This window comes from Phocoena sinus, chromosome 16 (assembly GCF_008692025.1).
Source record: "Phocoena sinus isolate mPhoSin1 chromosome 16, mPhoSin1.pri, whole genome shotgun sequence".
Lineage (NCBI taxonomy): Eukaryota > Metazoa > Chordata > Mammalia > Artiodactyla > Phocoenidae > Phocoena > Phocoena sinus.
The window spans coordinates 62,650,362-62,668,711 of NC_045778.1; the positions used below are offsets into that span (position 1 = coordinate 62,650,362).

Below are 18,350 nucleotides of genomic sequence, written 5' to 3' on the forward strand. Positions count from 1 at the left end.
TCAACATTGTGAAAATGACTATACTACCCAAGCAATCTACAGATTCAGTGGAATCCCTATGAAACTACTAGTGACATTATTTACAGAACTAGGACAAAAAATTTCACAATTTGTATGGAAACACAAAAGAGCCCGAATAACCAAAGCAATCTTGAGAAAGAAAAATGAAGCTGGAGGGTCTTCCCTGGTGGTGCAGTAGTTGAGAATCTGCCTGCCAACGCAGGGGACACGGGTGCGAGCCCTGGCCTGGGAAGATCCCACATGCCGTGGATCAACTAGGCCTGTGAGCCTTAACTACTGAGCCTGCGCGTCTGGAGCCTGTGCTCCGCAACAAGAGAGGCCACGATAGTGAGAGGTCCGCACACCATGATGAAGAGCGGCCCCGCTTGCTGCAACTAGAGAAAGCCCTCGCACAGAAACGAAGACCCAACACAGCCAAAAATAAAAATAAATAAATAAAAAAATTTAAAAAAATGAAGCTGGAGGAATCAGACTCCCTGACTTCAGACTATACTATAGTATAGTAATCAAGACAGTATGGTATTGGCACAAAAACAGAAAGATAGATCAATGGAACAGGATAGAAAGCTCAGAGATAAATGCACACACATACGGTCACCTTATCTTTGATAAAGGAGGCAAGAATATACAATGAAGAAAAGACAGCCTCTTCAAATAAGTGGTGCTGGGAAAACCGGACAGCTACATGTTAAAGAATGAAATTAGAACATTCCTTAACACCATACACAAAAATAAACTCAAAATGGATTAAAGACCTAAATGTAAGGCCAGACACTATAAAACTCTTAGAGGAAAACATAGGCAGAACACTCTATGACATAAATCACAGCAAGATACTTTTAGACCCACCTCGTAGAGAAATGGAAATAAAAACAAAAATAAACAAAATGGACCTAATGAAATTTGAAAGCTTTTGCACAGCAAAGGAAACCATAAACAAGATGAAACGACAGCTCTCAGAATGGGAGAAAATATTTGCAAATGAAGCAACTGACAGAGGATTAATCTCCATAATATGCAAGCAACTCATGCAGCTCAAAAAAACAAACCCAGGGCTTCCCTGGTGGCGCAGTGGTTGAGAGTCTGTCTGCCGACGCAGGGGACACGCATTCGTGCCCCCCACCGGGAGGATCCCACATGCCATGGAGCAGCTGGGCCCATGAGCCATGGCCGCTGGGCCTGCGCATCTGGAGCCTGCGCTCCGCAACGGGAGAGGCCACAACACTGAGAGGCCCGTGTACCACATCCAAGAATGGGCAGAAGACCTAAATAGACATTTCTCCAAAGAAGATATACAGATCGCCAACAAACACATGAAAGGATGCTCAACATCATTAATCATTAGAGAAATGCAAATCAAAACTACAATGTGTATCACCTCACACCAGCTAGAATGGCCATCATCAAAAAATCTACAAACAATAAATGCTGAAGAGGGTGTGGAGAAAAGGGAACCCTCTTGCACTGTTGGTGGGAATGTAAATTGATACAGCCACTATGGAGAATAGTATGGAGGTTCCTTAAAAAACTAAAAATAGAACTACCATATGACCCAGCAATCCCACTACTGGGCATATACCCTGAGAAAACCATAATTCGAAAAGAGTCATGTACCACAGTGTTCACTGCAGCACTATTTACAATAGCCAGGACATGGACGCAACCTAAGTGTCCATCAACAGATGAATGGATAAAGAAGAAGTGGCACATATATACAATGGAATATTACTCAGCCATAAAAGGAAATGAAATTGAGTTATGTGTAGTGAGGTGGATGGACCTAGAGACTGTCATACAGTGTGAAGTAAGTCAGAAAGAGAAAAACAAATACCGTATGCTAACACATATACATGGAATCTAAACAAAACAAAAAACGAAAAAAACAAAGTGGTTCTGAAGAACCTAGAGGCAGGACAGGAATAAAGACGCAGACGTAGAGAATGGATTTGAGGACACAGGGAGGGGGAAGGGTAAGCTGAGACGAAGTGAGAGAGTGACATGGACACATATACACCACCAAATGTAGAATCGATAGCTAGTGGGAAGCAGCCACATAGCACAGGGAGATCAGCTCGGTGCTTTGTGACCACCTAGAGGGGTGGGATAGGGAGGGTGGGAGGGAGATGCGAGAGGGCGGGGATATGGGGATATATGTATACGTATAGCTGATTCACTTTGTTATACAGCAGCAACTATCACAACAATGAAAAGCAATTATACTCCAATAAAGATGTTTTAAAAATTGAAAAAAAGAAGCCTACTAAAACATAATCTGTTGAGAATTTGCTTTTCTTCTAAAAGCTTAAGAAAAAACCAAAAAAAAGAAGTTGTTTAGTACTGTCAACTTCTAGTACTAGCTTTCAGGCAAATAAATAGATTTCTCTTCTTCTACTATGGGTAGTGGGCCCACTCTAGGCCCAATTTACATGCATGGTTTCATAAGAAATAAAAAAGAGTTTCTTTTCAGTTGATTTATGTCAGCAGTAGAGGTGAGGGATTCCTTTGACTATCAGGCATGCAGCAGGTCGGGTGTCAGGATAGGTTTCCTCCCCAGGCTTGTGCAAAATTATGGCTCCAGTTAAAGCCAACACTCAGCTCTGAAGTAGAAGAAGATCTGTATTCACATAAGATGCATTGCGTTTGAAGAGCAAAGTCACAAGTGAAAGCAGCTCTGCTGGAAGGAGATGACGCTTTCCAGTCCAGAGCAGTTGGTCCCAGGGCCCTCTGGGAAGGGAGGCTTCGGGGCCTGAGTTCTACTGCTTTAACTAACATTTGCAAGCAAATTTTAATTTCTGAGAATGGAGTGAATTCCAAACTGAAACAGAGCATGAAGCCTGGTGTGAGGGGAAGAAAAACCTAGGCAGGGCTGAGAAGGTCTTGGATCTGCGTGAAGCAGCTGAATGAGATTGGAAGAAGCCACTTCACCTGTCCTCACTTTCTCATCTGTAAAATGAAGGACAGAGTAAATGAGGTCTAAGGTTTCTACTGGTGTTGAAACTGCTGCCCACTTTGGATCACAGGGAATATTTGGGGGAAACAGAAAGCTGAGCTAAAGAAGGGGCTGCGTCTGATCCAGGGTGAGGGGGTCACGGCGGGGAGCTGGGTTGCACAGACATCTGTGGCTCTTGCTTGTCTGGTGTCCACTGGCCTCTTTTCCTTTTGAGGGCCATTCCCTCCCTTCTCTTGGTCTAGATGGATCTAGGGAGGCTGACTTCAGCAGCTCTGTTTCTGTCCCCAGCACTGTGGTCAAGGCCTGGCCGACATTACTCTGTTCTGGGACTTCTGTTAGAACTTTGGGGAAAGACGGCTTGTTTTCTCTGAAAGCTCAGGCTCCTGCTAAGGGTCACTGCAGAGCAAAGCCCAGCTGGAGGAGAAGGCTAACTCAGAGGAAGGCAGAGGTAATGCATGCACAGTACTATATATAAAGCAGATAACTAGTAAGGACCTACTGTATAGCACAGGGAATTCTACTCGATACTCTGTAATGGCCTATATGGGAAAAGAATCTAAAAAAGAGTGGACGTACGTATAACTGATTCACTTTGCTGTACACCTGAAACTAATACAACATTGTAAATCTACTATACTCCGAAAGAAATTTAAAAAAAAAAAAGAGGTGGGGGCACAGTGGTGAGAGAGACAGAGACTGAGGAGATGACTGGGGCACTCGGAGCCCACCGTCCCCGGAGCTGCGACAACCTCTAGTCTCTTGAGTCACATAAGCCATGACTTTCTTTCCCTTTTGCACTTTGGCCAGTTTGCGTGGAGCCGCACAAAGCCCGCGTGGAAGGCCGACCCACCTCAGTGTTATTTCCGTACCACCACACGTAAGTGAGCGTGCCCACTTGGCTGGGCCACAACACAGCAGTCGCGTTGACCTCTTTGTTCTTCGTGGTGACGAAGGGAAGAGACAGGTGTACATGCTCCAGGGGACCTGAGGCACAAGAGGAGAGAGGAGGCTTGGAGAGGGAAGAGCTCTCTCTGCTTCACCTGCCTTCCCTGATATGAAGAGAATACGCATTCCTTCTGGAAGCCTCCCAACCATCAGTCGGGTTCCCTGAAGGAAGTGCTCGGGTGCTGTCCCTACTCTGGGGAAAAGGATATATTGTGAACAGTTGTGTCTCAACATTTTCCATTTACCAATCTTTCTTCCAGGCCTAAAACTTGAGTTATTTACGTGTACAAGCTTAAAAACTTACAAGTAATTGAAGAAGTCCTTAAAGGAACAGGTATAACATGAGATTTCACAGGGAGATGCAAAGTGTTTCCAGGAAGTTATATTCTCGGTGGTAAACCAGGATTGTGAAAACCTCCGAGAATCCACATGGGATGGGGGTTATGGGTTGGTGGTGGTTCTTATACAAATCCCCAAACCATTCTACATGTAATTATTCTTTACTGGATTTTAAATGTGTGTGTGAGTGTTTGTAAATGTGCATGTTTGTATGTAACTGTGAGTGTGTGTTTGTGTGAATGTGTGTAAAACCACCCGGTTAGGTAAGCGTGGTATTGAGTTGAGCTTGTCCAGGACAAAGGCAGGCACGAGGGGACAGAGAGAGCTCTGTGGTCCTCAGGTTCTCAGGATGCGCTCAGCTGAAAGAGAGGGTGGTTCTACCTATGGAGGCCCATTAGACCGTAAACCTTCATCAGATGTACAAACCCACAAAGATACAAATATCCCCTCCCTAGAGACCTATCCTATGACCCCTGACCTTCTCTTTGAGTTACTTTTACCAGACAAAATGCATTTTCTTTTGAGGTGAACATGACAAAAATCCATCATCCCCATCTTTATCCCATGAGGTGGAGAAGGATGTGGTACCTCAGGCCTTTGCACCTGGTTTAATTACTTCCTCCTCTTCTGCTTGACCATTTAATGTGTCTCCTAGGGTACTGTCTTTGGCCTTTCTCTCCCTCCATCTACTCTTCTGCTGAGTAATACCATCCACACCCTGACCTTAAACTGCGAACTATATGCTTAGGGCTCCAAAACCACCTTCTTGACTCCAGACTCAATTAGCAGCCAAAGGTTCCCTAGAAATCCACTGTTTCCCCCCAGTCTGTATTCTCCAGTCTTGATGAATGACCAATGTTTATCCAGGGGAACAACCCAGAAGCAGACAGTCAATCCCAATTCCTTATTTCTTTGCCATCCATATCCACTGAGGAAACCATTGATTTGGTTTCATAAATTCTCTCTCAGGTAGAGCTGTTCTCACCCTGCCCTGGTTCATACACTAAACAACTGTCTCACGTGGACTGGTACAAACTCTCCTACAGGTTTTCCAGCCTCTAACCTTTCCCCACTCTAATCCATCCTCCTGCTCTATGCATTCAACGCCTGCCTCCCTCCATAATACATAAGTAGGACCAAGTGCCAGGTGGCCCCATCGCTTAGAATAAAATATATGCTCCAGGGCGAGGGCAGAGCAAGTACAAAGACCTTGAGGAGGAGGCGGCTCTCCATGTTTAAAGAATAGCAAGAAATAGAGAAATAAATGGAGAAAAAGAGTGGAAGCAGATGCGATCTCAGGGGTATTCAGGACATAGAGCACGTTGGCCTTGTTGGCCCTGAAATATGTATATGTGTGTTTGCATAACTTCATTCTGTATAACGTGTATATATATATATAATATATACATTCATACAATGTATAGCGATGACTATGTACCTTCTCACCCTTCAAATTGTTGTGAGAGTGAATTTTCTAGAAAGCCATGCTACTCACTTGATCAAGATGAAAATTCCCATTACCTAATTATAATAATAATGAGAGCTAACACGTACAGATCTAAAATTTGTGATACAGAGAACACAGGCTGCAAACTTTTGGAGGGCGAGAGTCCTTCATATTTATCTTTATGTGTAAGGATGTGCACAGTTCTTGAGACGCGGCAGGTACTGGAACATTGGCAGTGTAAGTGAACAGAAACATATACTTTCCTATTTCTGCTTTTGTTCATGTTTTTCTTTCTTTATAGATTAGAGGCTTGGTGACCAGCAAACAGAGTAGAATTGATTTTCTGGTTTATAAGCCATATGATAAGAAGTAGTTGATCATAAGTCAGAATGGTTCAATGAGATAATAAAAGGGCATCGTTTACGGACCAATGACCGTGTGCCACATAGTCTGTGAATGACTTCTTGTTCTCATTTAATCTTCACAACAACCTTATGAAGTGGGCACTACCGTTAGCTCCATGCAGAGATGGACAGAGGAAGGTGACCTTCCTCAATTCCAGGGTGTGAACCAAAGCAGTTCAAGTTCAGAGCCTGGGCCAGCGGACAAATGCTCGAGAAGACCCATGTTAACAAAATAGCTATTAAGAGTCACTACTTCCTGGTGACTTAGACATGTTGCAGGCATTGGGCAATGCTCGCTACACAGGCTCTTGTTTACTGCGTGGCTCTTGCTGTCCCTCCCCCATCACATGATGTGCTCCAGCAGGTGCCCTGTCCCACCCGAGGACTTTGCTTACACACCTTTCTTATGGCACCTGTCATCTCCAAATCTCAGTTCCAGGGCCCCCTCCTCTGTGACACTCCTCCTGACTCCCCCGTTAGAGTTACATGGATCAGCTAGGATGCAAGAACTAGATAAGCTCTGGGAGACATGCCAGTTCCATCCTAAAAGGGTTCATCTTGGTCTCTCACATATGAGCATCCAACAATTTTTCTTTTAAAGTCCAAAGGTCAAAGGATGATGTCTGTGTGTCCTGTTAATGACAAAAGTTGAGTCTTGTTCCTGAAGTATGGCCACTCCTTCACTCAGTAGTTTTTGAGTGCTATTACGTGTTGGGCATGATTCTCGGTGCTGGGACACCTTGCCCTTGGTGGAGCTTATGTATCATTAAGAGAGGCAGTGCCTGCAAGGAGAGGGGGTGGCTGAGAGCCTGCTAATTTTGATAGGCTGGTCAAGCAAAGTCTCTTGGAAGCAAGGACATTTGAGCAGCGACCTGAATAACGTGCAGAAGTGCACCGTGTATCTACTGCGGAAGCTCCAGGGTGAGTGTGGGGCAAAGGCCTTGAGGAGGAGGGCCTTGTCAGGTGCCAAGATGGCAGGGAATAGCAGCAGTAAAGAGATGGAGGGAAGGAGCCGAAGCCAATGAGATCTAACAGGTGTTCAGGACACTCAGCAGATCACTTTAGGCCCTGAAGAATGTCCGTGTGTGTTTATATAAGTTCCTTCTTACATGCATATTCATCATCCATTCATACAAATGTGTGGAATTTCGCTTTCAGATTGCCAAGTCCTCTTGGGCTCATGTACTTTTTGTGTGTTCAATATACCTGGTTCCTGTTGCCCCAAAGCCTATCTTTCAAGCCTTGCTTTTCTGCACAGAGGGTGTGATCTGCCCTAATAGACCCTTCGAAGTGAAACTCCAGCCCCTGGAGGCCCCTAGCTGGCTGGCCGCACTCAGCTGAGAGTGGAACAAGCTTGCAGGTACTGCTTCTTCGGACAGGTGCCTTTAATGAGCAAAACGGACAGCAGGGGGCGCTGCATTACTCTTTATGAATCTTCGCAAGGCGGCTGAGAGAAGGGGAGAAATTACTTGTGTGAATTGTTCCCCTTCTCTTGCTTGGTCTTCCTGTGCTGCAGGGGACAAGTGCTGTTTGTGTGACTGAACACTGTGTGTGTGTGTGTGTGTGTGTGTGTGTGTCTGTGCGTGCTGATCAGCGACCTGCCTCTGGCATTTGTTCTGAAGACCTCCTCTGACCATCTAATTAAATATTGTGCATGTATCATATTGCTGTTTGTCTGAAAGGTTAAAAAAAATCTACCAGAAGAAATAAAAGAAATTCAAAGTGTGAAGATGAGACCCTACAACAGAGTCCCTCAAACTTCAGTGGGCATGAGAATCACGCTCATCTGTTCAAGGCAGATTATGATGTCACACCGTCAGAAATTCTAATTCAATAGGTCTGGAAAGGGGCCCAGGACACTGTATTTTTACCATGTAATTCTGGGGCAGGTGGCTCATTAACCACATTTTACAAAACCCAGGTCTGACATTCACTGGCCAATATAATCATCGTGTGAATAGTTACAAAGCTACACAGGTTTTCAAGACACTGATCACCTTACCCTAAGATGGGGACAGAAAGACATCTGCAAAGGGCTCCTATGTAACGGGGTAGTGGAGAAGAGAGGTTCGGGAAGTATCGGAAAATCCACCTCATCTTTTTCATCGCCTCCTATTCTGCAAGTTTGCACAATCTTCAGAGATTTTTTTTTTTTTTTCCTGCAAGACTGGCTGAGATAGGGCAGATTTCTGAGCAGAAATCTGCATGTCCTTTAAATTCTCTGTTCCATCCACTTGAAGGCAACCCTGGCTGCACCCTGTGTCTAATTAGTTTGCAAACTAGCAGAGCACAGTGAATATTCCTCAAGGAATTCTCAACTGTCAGGCTACAAGAGATTACTCAGCTGCCCCGAGAGAGCCTCCCCATCCTGGAAACATTACAGCAGGAACATCATCTCCATTTGCTTCCGATGACCTTTGCAAACCAGTATTTAAGAACTTCTGATTTAGAATCAAAGCACCTTTTTGAACTGGGAAGTGGAGGAAGTATGTGTTCAAGACAGGCCGTGGGGTTTTCTGGAAGAGCCCTGGGTAGGGGGAGGGGGGTTGGATGAGAGGGGCAGAGGGCTGGCTTTGGTAAGTTGAGCTTGAGCTGAGTTGCTGCTCAGAACCCACTAAATACAAATGCACAGGCTGCGTCGTGATGATGGAAAATCAAGCTTGGCCAGTTGACAGGGCACAGCATGAGTTGCTTGATAGAACCTTTGAGAAACAAGACATGCATTCCTCACATGATGGAGGAGAAAAACTAGTTTCAGGAAAATGCAGTAACTCAGCTAGGAATTCAGGCCAGCATCTGGACCTAACAACTCCCAATTCAGTCCAGTGCTCCTTTTTGTTCTTCCTACAAAGCCATATATCCCTTCACTATCCTGCCACCATGGCACTAAAAATTGCCATGTTACTCTCCGTATTTGAGAGCAGGGGGAATGTAAGTCGATTAGGATTTTACCATGACTTCCTCTTAGTGTAAAATAGTGTCAAATCGTAGTACTTCTCTAATCCTTGCTTTCCCCAGATGAAAGGAAGGCCAAATGTTGCCCATCATGATAGACGTGTGAGAATAAGCACAGAAGTTCATATGCACGGTAAAGCATGATGGGCCCTTCAGGAGAGAAGCCCTAGCAAACATGTCAGAACTTGCTGGCACTGCTCATGCCAAGGCCTTTATATGTATGTGAATTAATGAAAACTTTAAAAATAATCCTGCTTTCATATAGTTAGTATAAAAAGCTAATTCTTGTCCCCAAGACCAGGCTTAGAAAGGGGTCCCACGATATGAGGCCTGCTTATCCAACCGCTTAACCCAAGAGGAGTCTGACAAAATTAAAATCAGAACACGAAACTTTCCAATACAAATCACCTGCTACTGAGGTTAAGGTCAAATCACTTAAGCCGTTCAATCAGGCTAATGAGATGAAAAGAATTGCAAGTGTACAAAGCAGCTCGTTTCTTTCAGAAGTCATGGCTTCAGTAACCCTTAATCTGAAGCAGGGGCAAACTCTGTGCTGTTTTCCTTCCCAGGATTCAGTGAGCCCACGAGAGAACCAGGATAGGCAAGTTTCCCTCATGGGATATGATTATTTGTAAGGTGAAGAAGAGTCCACAGGGCAACCAGGAGGGGGAACTATGGATGACTCTATGGGAAACCCCGAGAAACTGAGACCAAAAGCTGCTGCTGAATTTTAAATCAGTATTGACACATGCTTAGAGTCCAGGGATGCTTAATACCTATATGGGATGTGGAATATAATAACTGTAATTCTTCAGGAGAGAAGATCTTTTACAAAAACCCGCCTTATAGAATAAGCTGTGCAGAATGATAAGCTGCCAGGTAGGCAGCCATTCTCGGCAAATGTACTGCCATTGATGTTGCCATTTATTTCTGTTACTAATAACCAAGGTTTGCGACGTAGTTTTTAAATATTTTAGGATTAGTCTTGGGATATTATCACTTTTGTCCTTGTAGATACTGATATATAGGGAGGGATTATCTTTTAGTAAGAGGCAACTCCGGGAAGTCTATCTAGGACAGCTGAAAAGCGGCAGTCAGCCGGAAGAGAGCCTGGGAAATGCGTCTGGAACCCATGTAGCTGTACAGCCAGTACACTGCCTCTAACCTAAATGTTCACATTCCTTTGGGATGATGTGCAAAGATGTGGAGGCGAGTAAGGGCTGATGGAGACTTGGATCCTCTAACCCCAAGCCAGCACAGGCACTGATAATAACCTAGTGGCCAAGTGCTGGGATCCTGGAGGCAGGGAGACCTGAGTCTGAAGCCTGGCTCTGCCAGACAGTAGGTCTGCAACTTCAAATGGGTGATTTAAGCTTTCTGAACCTCACTGTTCTTTGTAAGTTAGTGTTTCTAATAGTGCCTACTTCATAGGGTTGTTTTGAAAAGGAAGATCATATACATAAAGAACATGTTTAGCACAAAGCCTGGCACACAGTAAGAGCTTAACAAATGTTAGCTGAAAAGGGGGATGTGGGGTTGGCATAGTGGGAATCTTGCAGAACTCTGTTTAAACTCAAAGAAGGATGGGTGTGTTTCTTTGAAGCACTTGGGTCCTGAGTGTACAGGAGATAAGGATCAAGAATGACTGACAGGGCAGGAAATCTCACTAAGGAACAATCTCTTGGGGACCCCCAAATAGTCTTATCCACCCACTGGATCACAGCAGCTTAACAAAAGAGATTCTACTTGGTACTTTCTGTGCTCAGTTTGGTTCAATGCACAAAAGTCAGGTGAGAGGCATGGAATACTGCCTAGCCTTAATACTCCTGGCCTAGAACTTGGAATCTGAACATGACCATTCCTATAAAGGGGCTAGCTTTCATTTAAAAGTAAGCCATTTATCCAGCAATCTAAACAAGTCCTATGCCTGTCTGGGGACACCCATATACACCAAGAATAAGAGGCACTCATGGCAAACATTTTTACCAAACACAGCTTAGGAGATATCATTGTCTCATTAGGACACCTTTGAACTCCTCAATGGGGGAAAAGCTTTAATACATTTTGAAACTATTTCTAACTGTAGCTTCCTTAACATTATTTACCCTCTTTCCCTCTATGCCACCTTCTAGGACCAAATCATCACAGATCAAAGTCCAGGAAACATATTCTTTTTTTAAAAAAGGAACAAAAGTCTAAAAGAATTATTAATAATGAGATATAACATGGGAAGAGAAAAAAAAAAATCAGACGGGGAGAAATTCCATTACTTGTGCTAATGGGGATTGTTCTCAAACATTTCCGACCAAAAAAAAAAGAACCCCAAAGAACGCCCCCCCCCACCAACAAATTCATATTCAATCAACCAGCCCAGCAAGCTGCTCAGGCCCAGCACAGACACAGGTATCGTCTCTCAGAAGCATTTGGAAGAGGCAGTCAGTGCAAGAGAACAATGTGAAGCAAACCAGAGTCCAGTTCACTCAAAACTAAACCCTGGTTTCTTCTTGCTTTCTCCCCACTTGGTTCTCTCACTCTCCTCTCCCCTCCTGCTAAAAGGTGACTAGTGAGCTTCTTCTAGATAAGGAATTTTGGATTAAATCTTTAAAAGGACACAATATCTAAAATATGTCATAAACCAACAACAGTAATAACATACAAGTTACATGTAAGTACAGGACGGCGCTGTCAGACCCCAGACTGTTGTCCACCTGCACGGTCACTCGGAAAATGCCCACATTGTGATAGACGTGTTTGATCCCATCCTCCATGGAGCTGAGGTTGACATAAGACACTGCGATGCCATCCCCGAAGTCCACTTGGATGAATGTCCTCTGGACGTCACCCTGAAAGACAACATCAGAGGAAGGGGAGTCGGAGGTGCTTCACTGCTGCTTCTCCAGGGGTTGGGGCTTGTGTGAGCCCCGGGCTCAAAAGGCAGCCCTGGTTCCCTCCTATAGCTGGGAGCATCTGTCTGTGTGACAGGATCCCTGTGACATTCCTTGGCAGACGGGAGTTTACTAAGATGGATGCTCTCCAAATCTGAAGGGCACCAACTCCCAAAAGTTTCAAGATTTGGAAAATTAAGTGTTTGATTATCAGCTCCAATTTGATATTCAGTTTCTCTGAAGGTTTTGTTTACAGTCTGATCATACACATTAATACAAGGCTTACATACACAGTTTAAAAACTTCAGCCTCCCTGACATAATCAAGGACCACTTCCCATGTGTCCTGGACCCCCAAATCCCCTTCTTTATATCTGGTTCCCTAACTGTGCTGGAGGAAGGACAGGAGACGCCTTGCCTTACACATGATATGACATTGGACTCAGCCCTATTATTGTTTAAGATAATGATGGTTATCTTGTTTACATTTCAGCATTTTGTACTATCAAAATGATCTCATTTTCTTCTTCACAGGATCTCAGTCTAGAGAAAAGTGGGCAATGTTTGTTCATTTTACAGATGAGGAAGCTGAAGTGAAGAAAGTTTTAACCATTTGCTCAGGGTTACCACAGCTAGTTAGCAGCAGTCTTGGGATTTGAACTCATCGCTCTGGACTTGGGTTTCATTCATTATAGGTGGGTAAAGCATTGACAGCTCCTCCCAGCTCTAATCCTGTTGTCCCATTAACCGGCTGGATGACTTCATGCAAGTCATTCAGTCTCCTTTGGTCTCAGTTACCTAATCTGTGAAATGGACATATTAATGTCTTACCATCTTAACTCAAAGGTTGTTATAGAAGACATGTGAGTAATCAGTCATCTGTAAAATTCGATACCAAAATGAATGACTGTAAAAACAATGCAGCTGTAAAAGACTTGCTATATCCCTTTTAAAGCTGGACTGGAATCATATGATTCTAAACTTCCCACTAGTGAGCAGGAGAAGATAAAGTCTGCTTTATAAAATCCCAAACCTGTAAAAAAAAAAAAAAAAAAATAGCCTGTGGAATTAGTTGAGATTCTTAAGGAATAGTTTCTTAGAAAAACTGACAAAACCCAGCATCCCTCACAGGCAGCCCATCCTTTAACAAGTTTCTTTGCTTGTTTCGTTAGCTTTTCCCATTTTGGGGGTGGGAAAGAAAACAAAAAACCTTTGAAATAGAAATGTATTTTCAATTAAGTAAGGTTCATATGGTATCATATTTTGTGAAAAGGGCAAGTTTAAAATGCTGACATTTAAAAGATTAATTCATAGGGAAAGGAAAAGCAATTCAAATCTTAGGAATCTATGTGACCTACTCTTCTGATCTGTGCCCAGCCAAGCATTGTGTGAGGGGGTACACAGCAGCTAACCTTCAGTAAGGACTTGGGCAAAAATTCTCCCCTAGGGTGGGAAAAAGAAACTCCATTCAAAATTATGAAACAAATATCCACAAGCCCAGACATTGTGCAATTACCTGAATTCCCTTTACTAATAAATATACATGTCAGCCATTCTTGCTGACTTGTCCTTCATTTGGACAACCAGATTGGACTGATCAATTTCTCCTTCTGTTTTTGGTCAGTTTCCTCCCATGTTTTCTGTATTTTCAACAGAGTTGCTGCCAGAGAATCCTGGGTTTGGGCATGGAGGAAGAACCCACCTTAAAATCTACTCACGTTATTTGGGACAAGTGTCTCAGGGAAATACCAGGAGTCGCTAGGCTTAATTAACCAGGTTATCTATGGAATGAAACAAGCACTATAGTTTCTGAGAAAGAGGTTGAGAGACAGACAGAGAGGGAAAGAGAGGTATAGGGTTCTTTGCAGAGACAGAGTGGACATCAGGTAGGGTCACCATTTGCAAGAAGAAAGAAGGGAGATTAGCCTCTCAGCTGATTCTACTTCGGCCTCCACAGAGAGAGAGCAGCTACTACCCCCGTTACTGGGGAAAGTACAGCTTTGGCTGCTACTGCTTGAGTCTACCTTGCGTTGCTCTTTCTGTCTGGTGTTCACCACTCTCCTTGTGTGGCCCTGGACTTAGACCTCTTGTCAGTTACTTGAAACTCCTCCCAAGTTCTGTCTGGATGTCCACTGTCTGTTGGCCTGATAGCATTCCTAATTCTCCACGGTGGACAATGTTCTCTGTGTACATCACAGGTGAAAGGAGGGAGTCTCACGGCATTTGGACTAGTGCATCAGTAGGGCTGCCAATAGAGTGGAGGAGCCAGGCTTTTAGAATATTAGGTCAGGTACAGGGATGGAGATATAGATATACAGATATATGTATATCAGGTTTACCACACATCTGAGAGCCCCAGTGGGTAAAGACATGAAATCCCCCAATCAAATGTGAGATCCCCAAGGCCTCCTGATGTGGGCGCAGGCCTCTGGGCTTGGTGTTCTTCTGCACAGGAGAAGAGAGCATCCAGGGGCCAAGTATCTGACAGCTGAAGGCGGCAGATTCACCCCTGTTTGTTGCAGCTTTGCCCACTCAAGTGGAACACACCGGATCTCGTGCCTTTGCCGTCAGCGGCTCTCAGGTGCTTGAAAAACCTAACACAGTTGTAGCTGCATCACTTTGGGGCTCACCTACATCAACCTCTGACTTCCTTGGGCTGCAATTACCATCTCAGGCAAGGATACCAACTGTTTTACAGAATAAGAAACAGGACAAAGGGAAGAATTCCTAAGTCCTAGGTCACCATTTGATTAGGTATGCCTGCCCCGCTTTAATGGGGTCATTCTTTCTTTCTTCTGGTCGTTCATTAATTCGACCAGTGACAGATATTTATTAGGTGTCTATCATATGTCAGGTACTAAATGGAGAAAATGCTGTTAAGTAAATTATAACCAACTAAACAAAACAGATGTGGTCTGGGCTTTCTTGAGCAAAAAAACTACTGGTGAGACAGATGGACTTTAATAATCACAAAAATAAATAAAAAGCTATTCTAGGGGATGATGTCAGAGGTCCATGGCATTGTAAGCTTGTACAGCAGGGAGAAGTAGAGAGCTGAAAATCTAACCCGATTGAGAACTTCAAGAAAGGCTTCAAGGGGCTTCCCTGGTGGTGCAGTGGTTAAGAATCCACCTGCCAATGCAGGGGACACGGACGGGTTCAAGCCCTAGTCCGGGAAGATCCCACATGCAACGGAGCAACTAAGCCCGTGCACCACAACTGCTGTGGCCGTGAGCCACAACTACTGAGCCTGTGCACCTAGAGACCATGCTCTGCAACAAGAGAAGCCACCACAGTGAGAAGCCCATGCACGGCAATGAAGAGTAGCTCGCCGCAACTAGAGAAAGCCTGCACGCAGCAATGAAGACCCAATGCAGCCAAAAATAAATAAATAAAATAAATTAAAAAAAAAAAAAAGAAACAAAGGCTTCAGGAAGAAGTGGTATCTGAGCTGAGAAGGCCTGAAGGAAAGAATTTAACCAAACAAAGGACATGAGCAAAAGAGATGGAGGTGAGGAGTTCAGGCAATGAGGACAACAGGAACCAGGTGTGCAAGGGCCCTGTGGCAGAAGGGGGTGATACAGTTAAAGGAAGCTAACAATACAGGCACAGTAGGAACATGTGAAATTAGACTGGAGAGGAGACGATGGCATTTTAGGATTTGGCGGCCTAGTTTCTGACTTCGATCTTTCTCCTAAGAGCAATGGGAAGACATCGGTGTTTGAAGCAGGGGTGTGGGGGAAGATGGCATGGTAATATTTTTAATTCAAAAAGATCACTCTGGCTACAATATGGAGGATGCACTGGAAGGAGGCCCAAATATTCTGGGAAGCCAATTAGGCCATAGTTCACGATAGATGATAGGTAGATAGATATATGAGTTGCAACAGGAAATTACATTCACCTTCCTGCTAAATTAATTCCCATAGTTTATTGGTTTTGAAATCAATGAATCTCAGCCTTTGATATCAAAATCTCTTATAGAAACTAAAAGAAAAAAAAAGCTGATGTCCAGTTATCATCCAAGACCCACCTCCTGGTTCGGGACCTCTGGGGAGGATGCTTGGTCCTGCTGTGGCCTGAAAAAGGTCCACAGCTGATGCTGGGCTGCACCAAAGGTTGAGGCCCACTGGTTCAGACTGTCGAACGTTAGGTTTTCTTGTGAGCGAACTCATCTAAAGATGAATACAGTAGAACACAAGCTGATGCCATTCCTATTCCACCTTGGCACAATGGTGAAAGTTTTCCCAGGATGTTTTAGGATTCTAAGTGCTAAGGATGTATTAATAGAGCCAGGAATGGAAGAACTAAACTCACTGTTAGTGGCTGGGGCACAATCACAAAAGTTCCACGACACACTCGGTCAAGGTCAGTTCTCTAGGAAAACGAGTTGCTGGATAATATGAAGGTAGTTTGTATACAGGGCTGAGATGTACCCTGAAGGCCTGTATCTTCAGTACCTAACACAGCGCTTGCAGATGATTCTTTTCTGTTCAATACATTTTGAAAATTTAAGAAAGAAAAAAATAAATTTTGAAAATTGTGCATTTCTACCATGCTTGCTCGTTAAAGTGCTTTCTTGTATATTATCTCATCTGGCTGTTAGGACCTTTGGGAGACACCAAGGGAAGATGTTATTTCTATTTGCTATACCAGGAGAACTGGAGCACAAACAGGTTAAACGAGAAGCCAGAAGTCCCATAGCTGGTGAGAGGCTTAAAAACAGGTCCAAGATGATTTGTGGTTTAGCTTTATCCTTGCAGCTCAGTCCCTGTTGAGTTCCTTTCATTGGAATTTACTTGCAATGCCTTTTAGAGTGAGAGAAAGGTGATAACAAAGGCAAGCCTCACTTTCTTTTCTTGTTTAGACTCTATTCCTGGCTCTGACCATTTCCCTGCCCCCGACAATATTTTTGCTTATAAGTGGAAAGATGGGTTGTTGTGAACTCCATACACTACCCTAATGTCTTCCCTCTGGTGAAGCAGTGTCATGTTCAAGCCATACATAAGTTAGAGAATATGGGAAATGACAGGCATTCATACTCAGTAATCAGGAAAATCTTGTGTATCAAGAGGTACTTCAACCTAACGACAAGACATTCCCAAAACACAACCTACGCTGGGAAATATCTAGACTGTCACATAAAATTCTTTAGACCTAATGCCATTCAGCCACATGCCCTAATATAGACACAGAACCGAGAGTACTAGCTCAAAAGAAGTGCCCAAGAAAGGCACAAAAGCCACGTGAAATCTACACAGGGATTCTCCAAGGGCAGCGCTGGCTTCTGTAATAGAAAAACAAATATATCAAATGGCCACAATGAAGCCAAGAAATGTAGCCTGAGAAATGAAAGGTGTGTGAACCTAACCTATCAGGTCCTGTAACAGGGCTTCAGAGAAAAATGGGAAAACAAATGCTACAGTAACTCAACACTGACAGCCTCAGTCCAGAAATGAGACTCCAAGACCCACCTGAAGGCATTAGGGACCCACTGCAGATAGAAACTGGACTCGTTTGTCAGAGGCTGGTCCTTGCAAAGCTCGAGGGTGGGCCTGACTCAGGTTTTACTGAAATTCAGTCCTGGAAGGTGCCTTACAGTTTATGCAGCAAAAACTACATTGAAGTGAAACACCTATAGTATAATCTAGTTTTAAATGCATAAAATAACACAAGTACTGTAAGTCTGTATGTGTTTGCATGAGCATAAGTGTGCTGGTTAAAACAACCCAGCCTGTTAACACTGATTACCCCAGGGGTGAAGTGAAGTGAGGGGCAGAGGAAGATCAGCAGGGTTAAAAGAGAGGAGTAAAGGAGGGGCAATAAAGATTTCATCAAATTTAAAAGAAGCAGTGGAGTAGGGGATAACATAAGAAACATCACAAAACACAATACTTTATTCCTACTGTTACTATAAACATTTAAATATTAAGTATATAGGAAATAACCAGGAGGTAACACAGACATTGGTTAGATTGATCATGAGATACAGCCGACTTTGGTCTTGGATTTCTATTATTATTTCAATGTTTTTTTGACCACAGTATTTGAACAAAGATATCACTAGGGGCATTAAATGCCAGAAACAAAAATCAGACATTTCAGTCTTTCTTCTTATGGCTAAAGGTACTTGGGCAGGATGGGGAGTGTGAAATAAAAATAATCCACATTTTGGGAAGGTAAATCTGTGCAGCCACTATGGGAAACAGTATAGAGGTTCAACAAACTAAAAATAGAGCTGCCATATGATCCAGCAATCCTACTCCTAGGCATATATCTGGACAAAGCTATAATTCAAGAAGACACATGCACCCCTATGTTCAGAGCAGCACTATTCACAATAGCCAAGACATGGAAACAACTTAAATGTCCATCGACAGAGGAATGGATAAAGCAGATGTGGTA

The 18,350-nt window shown here is 43.7% G+C and overlaps 1 protein-coding gene across 5 annotated transcripts in view; it reads right to left on the reverse strand.

Annotated features, from left to right (window-relative positions):
- SORCS1 (sortilin related VPS10 domain containing receptor 1) overlaps window positions 1–18,350 on the reverse strand; it is a 575,069-nt gene that overhangs the window by 46,667 nt on the left and 510,052 nt on the right. For all 5 annotated transcript variants that reach the window (XM_032609239.1, XM_032609238.1, XM_032609234.1 and 2 more), the window contains exons 19-20: window positions 11,718–11,904; window positions 3,822–3,955 (exon numbers count right to left, since the gene is read on the reverse strand). In XM_032609239.1, the coding sequence (XP_032465130.1) occupies window positions 3,822–3,955; window positions 11,718–11,904 (321 nt within the window). The remainder of the gene's footprint in view (window positions 1–3,821; window positions 3,956–11,717; window positions 11,905–18,350) is intronic.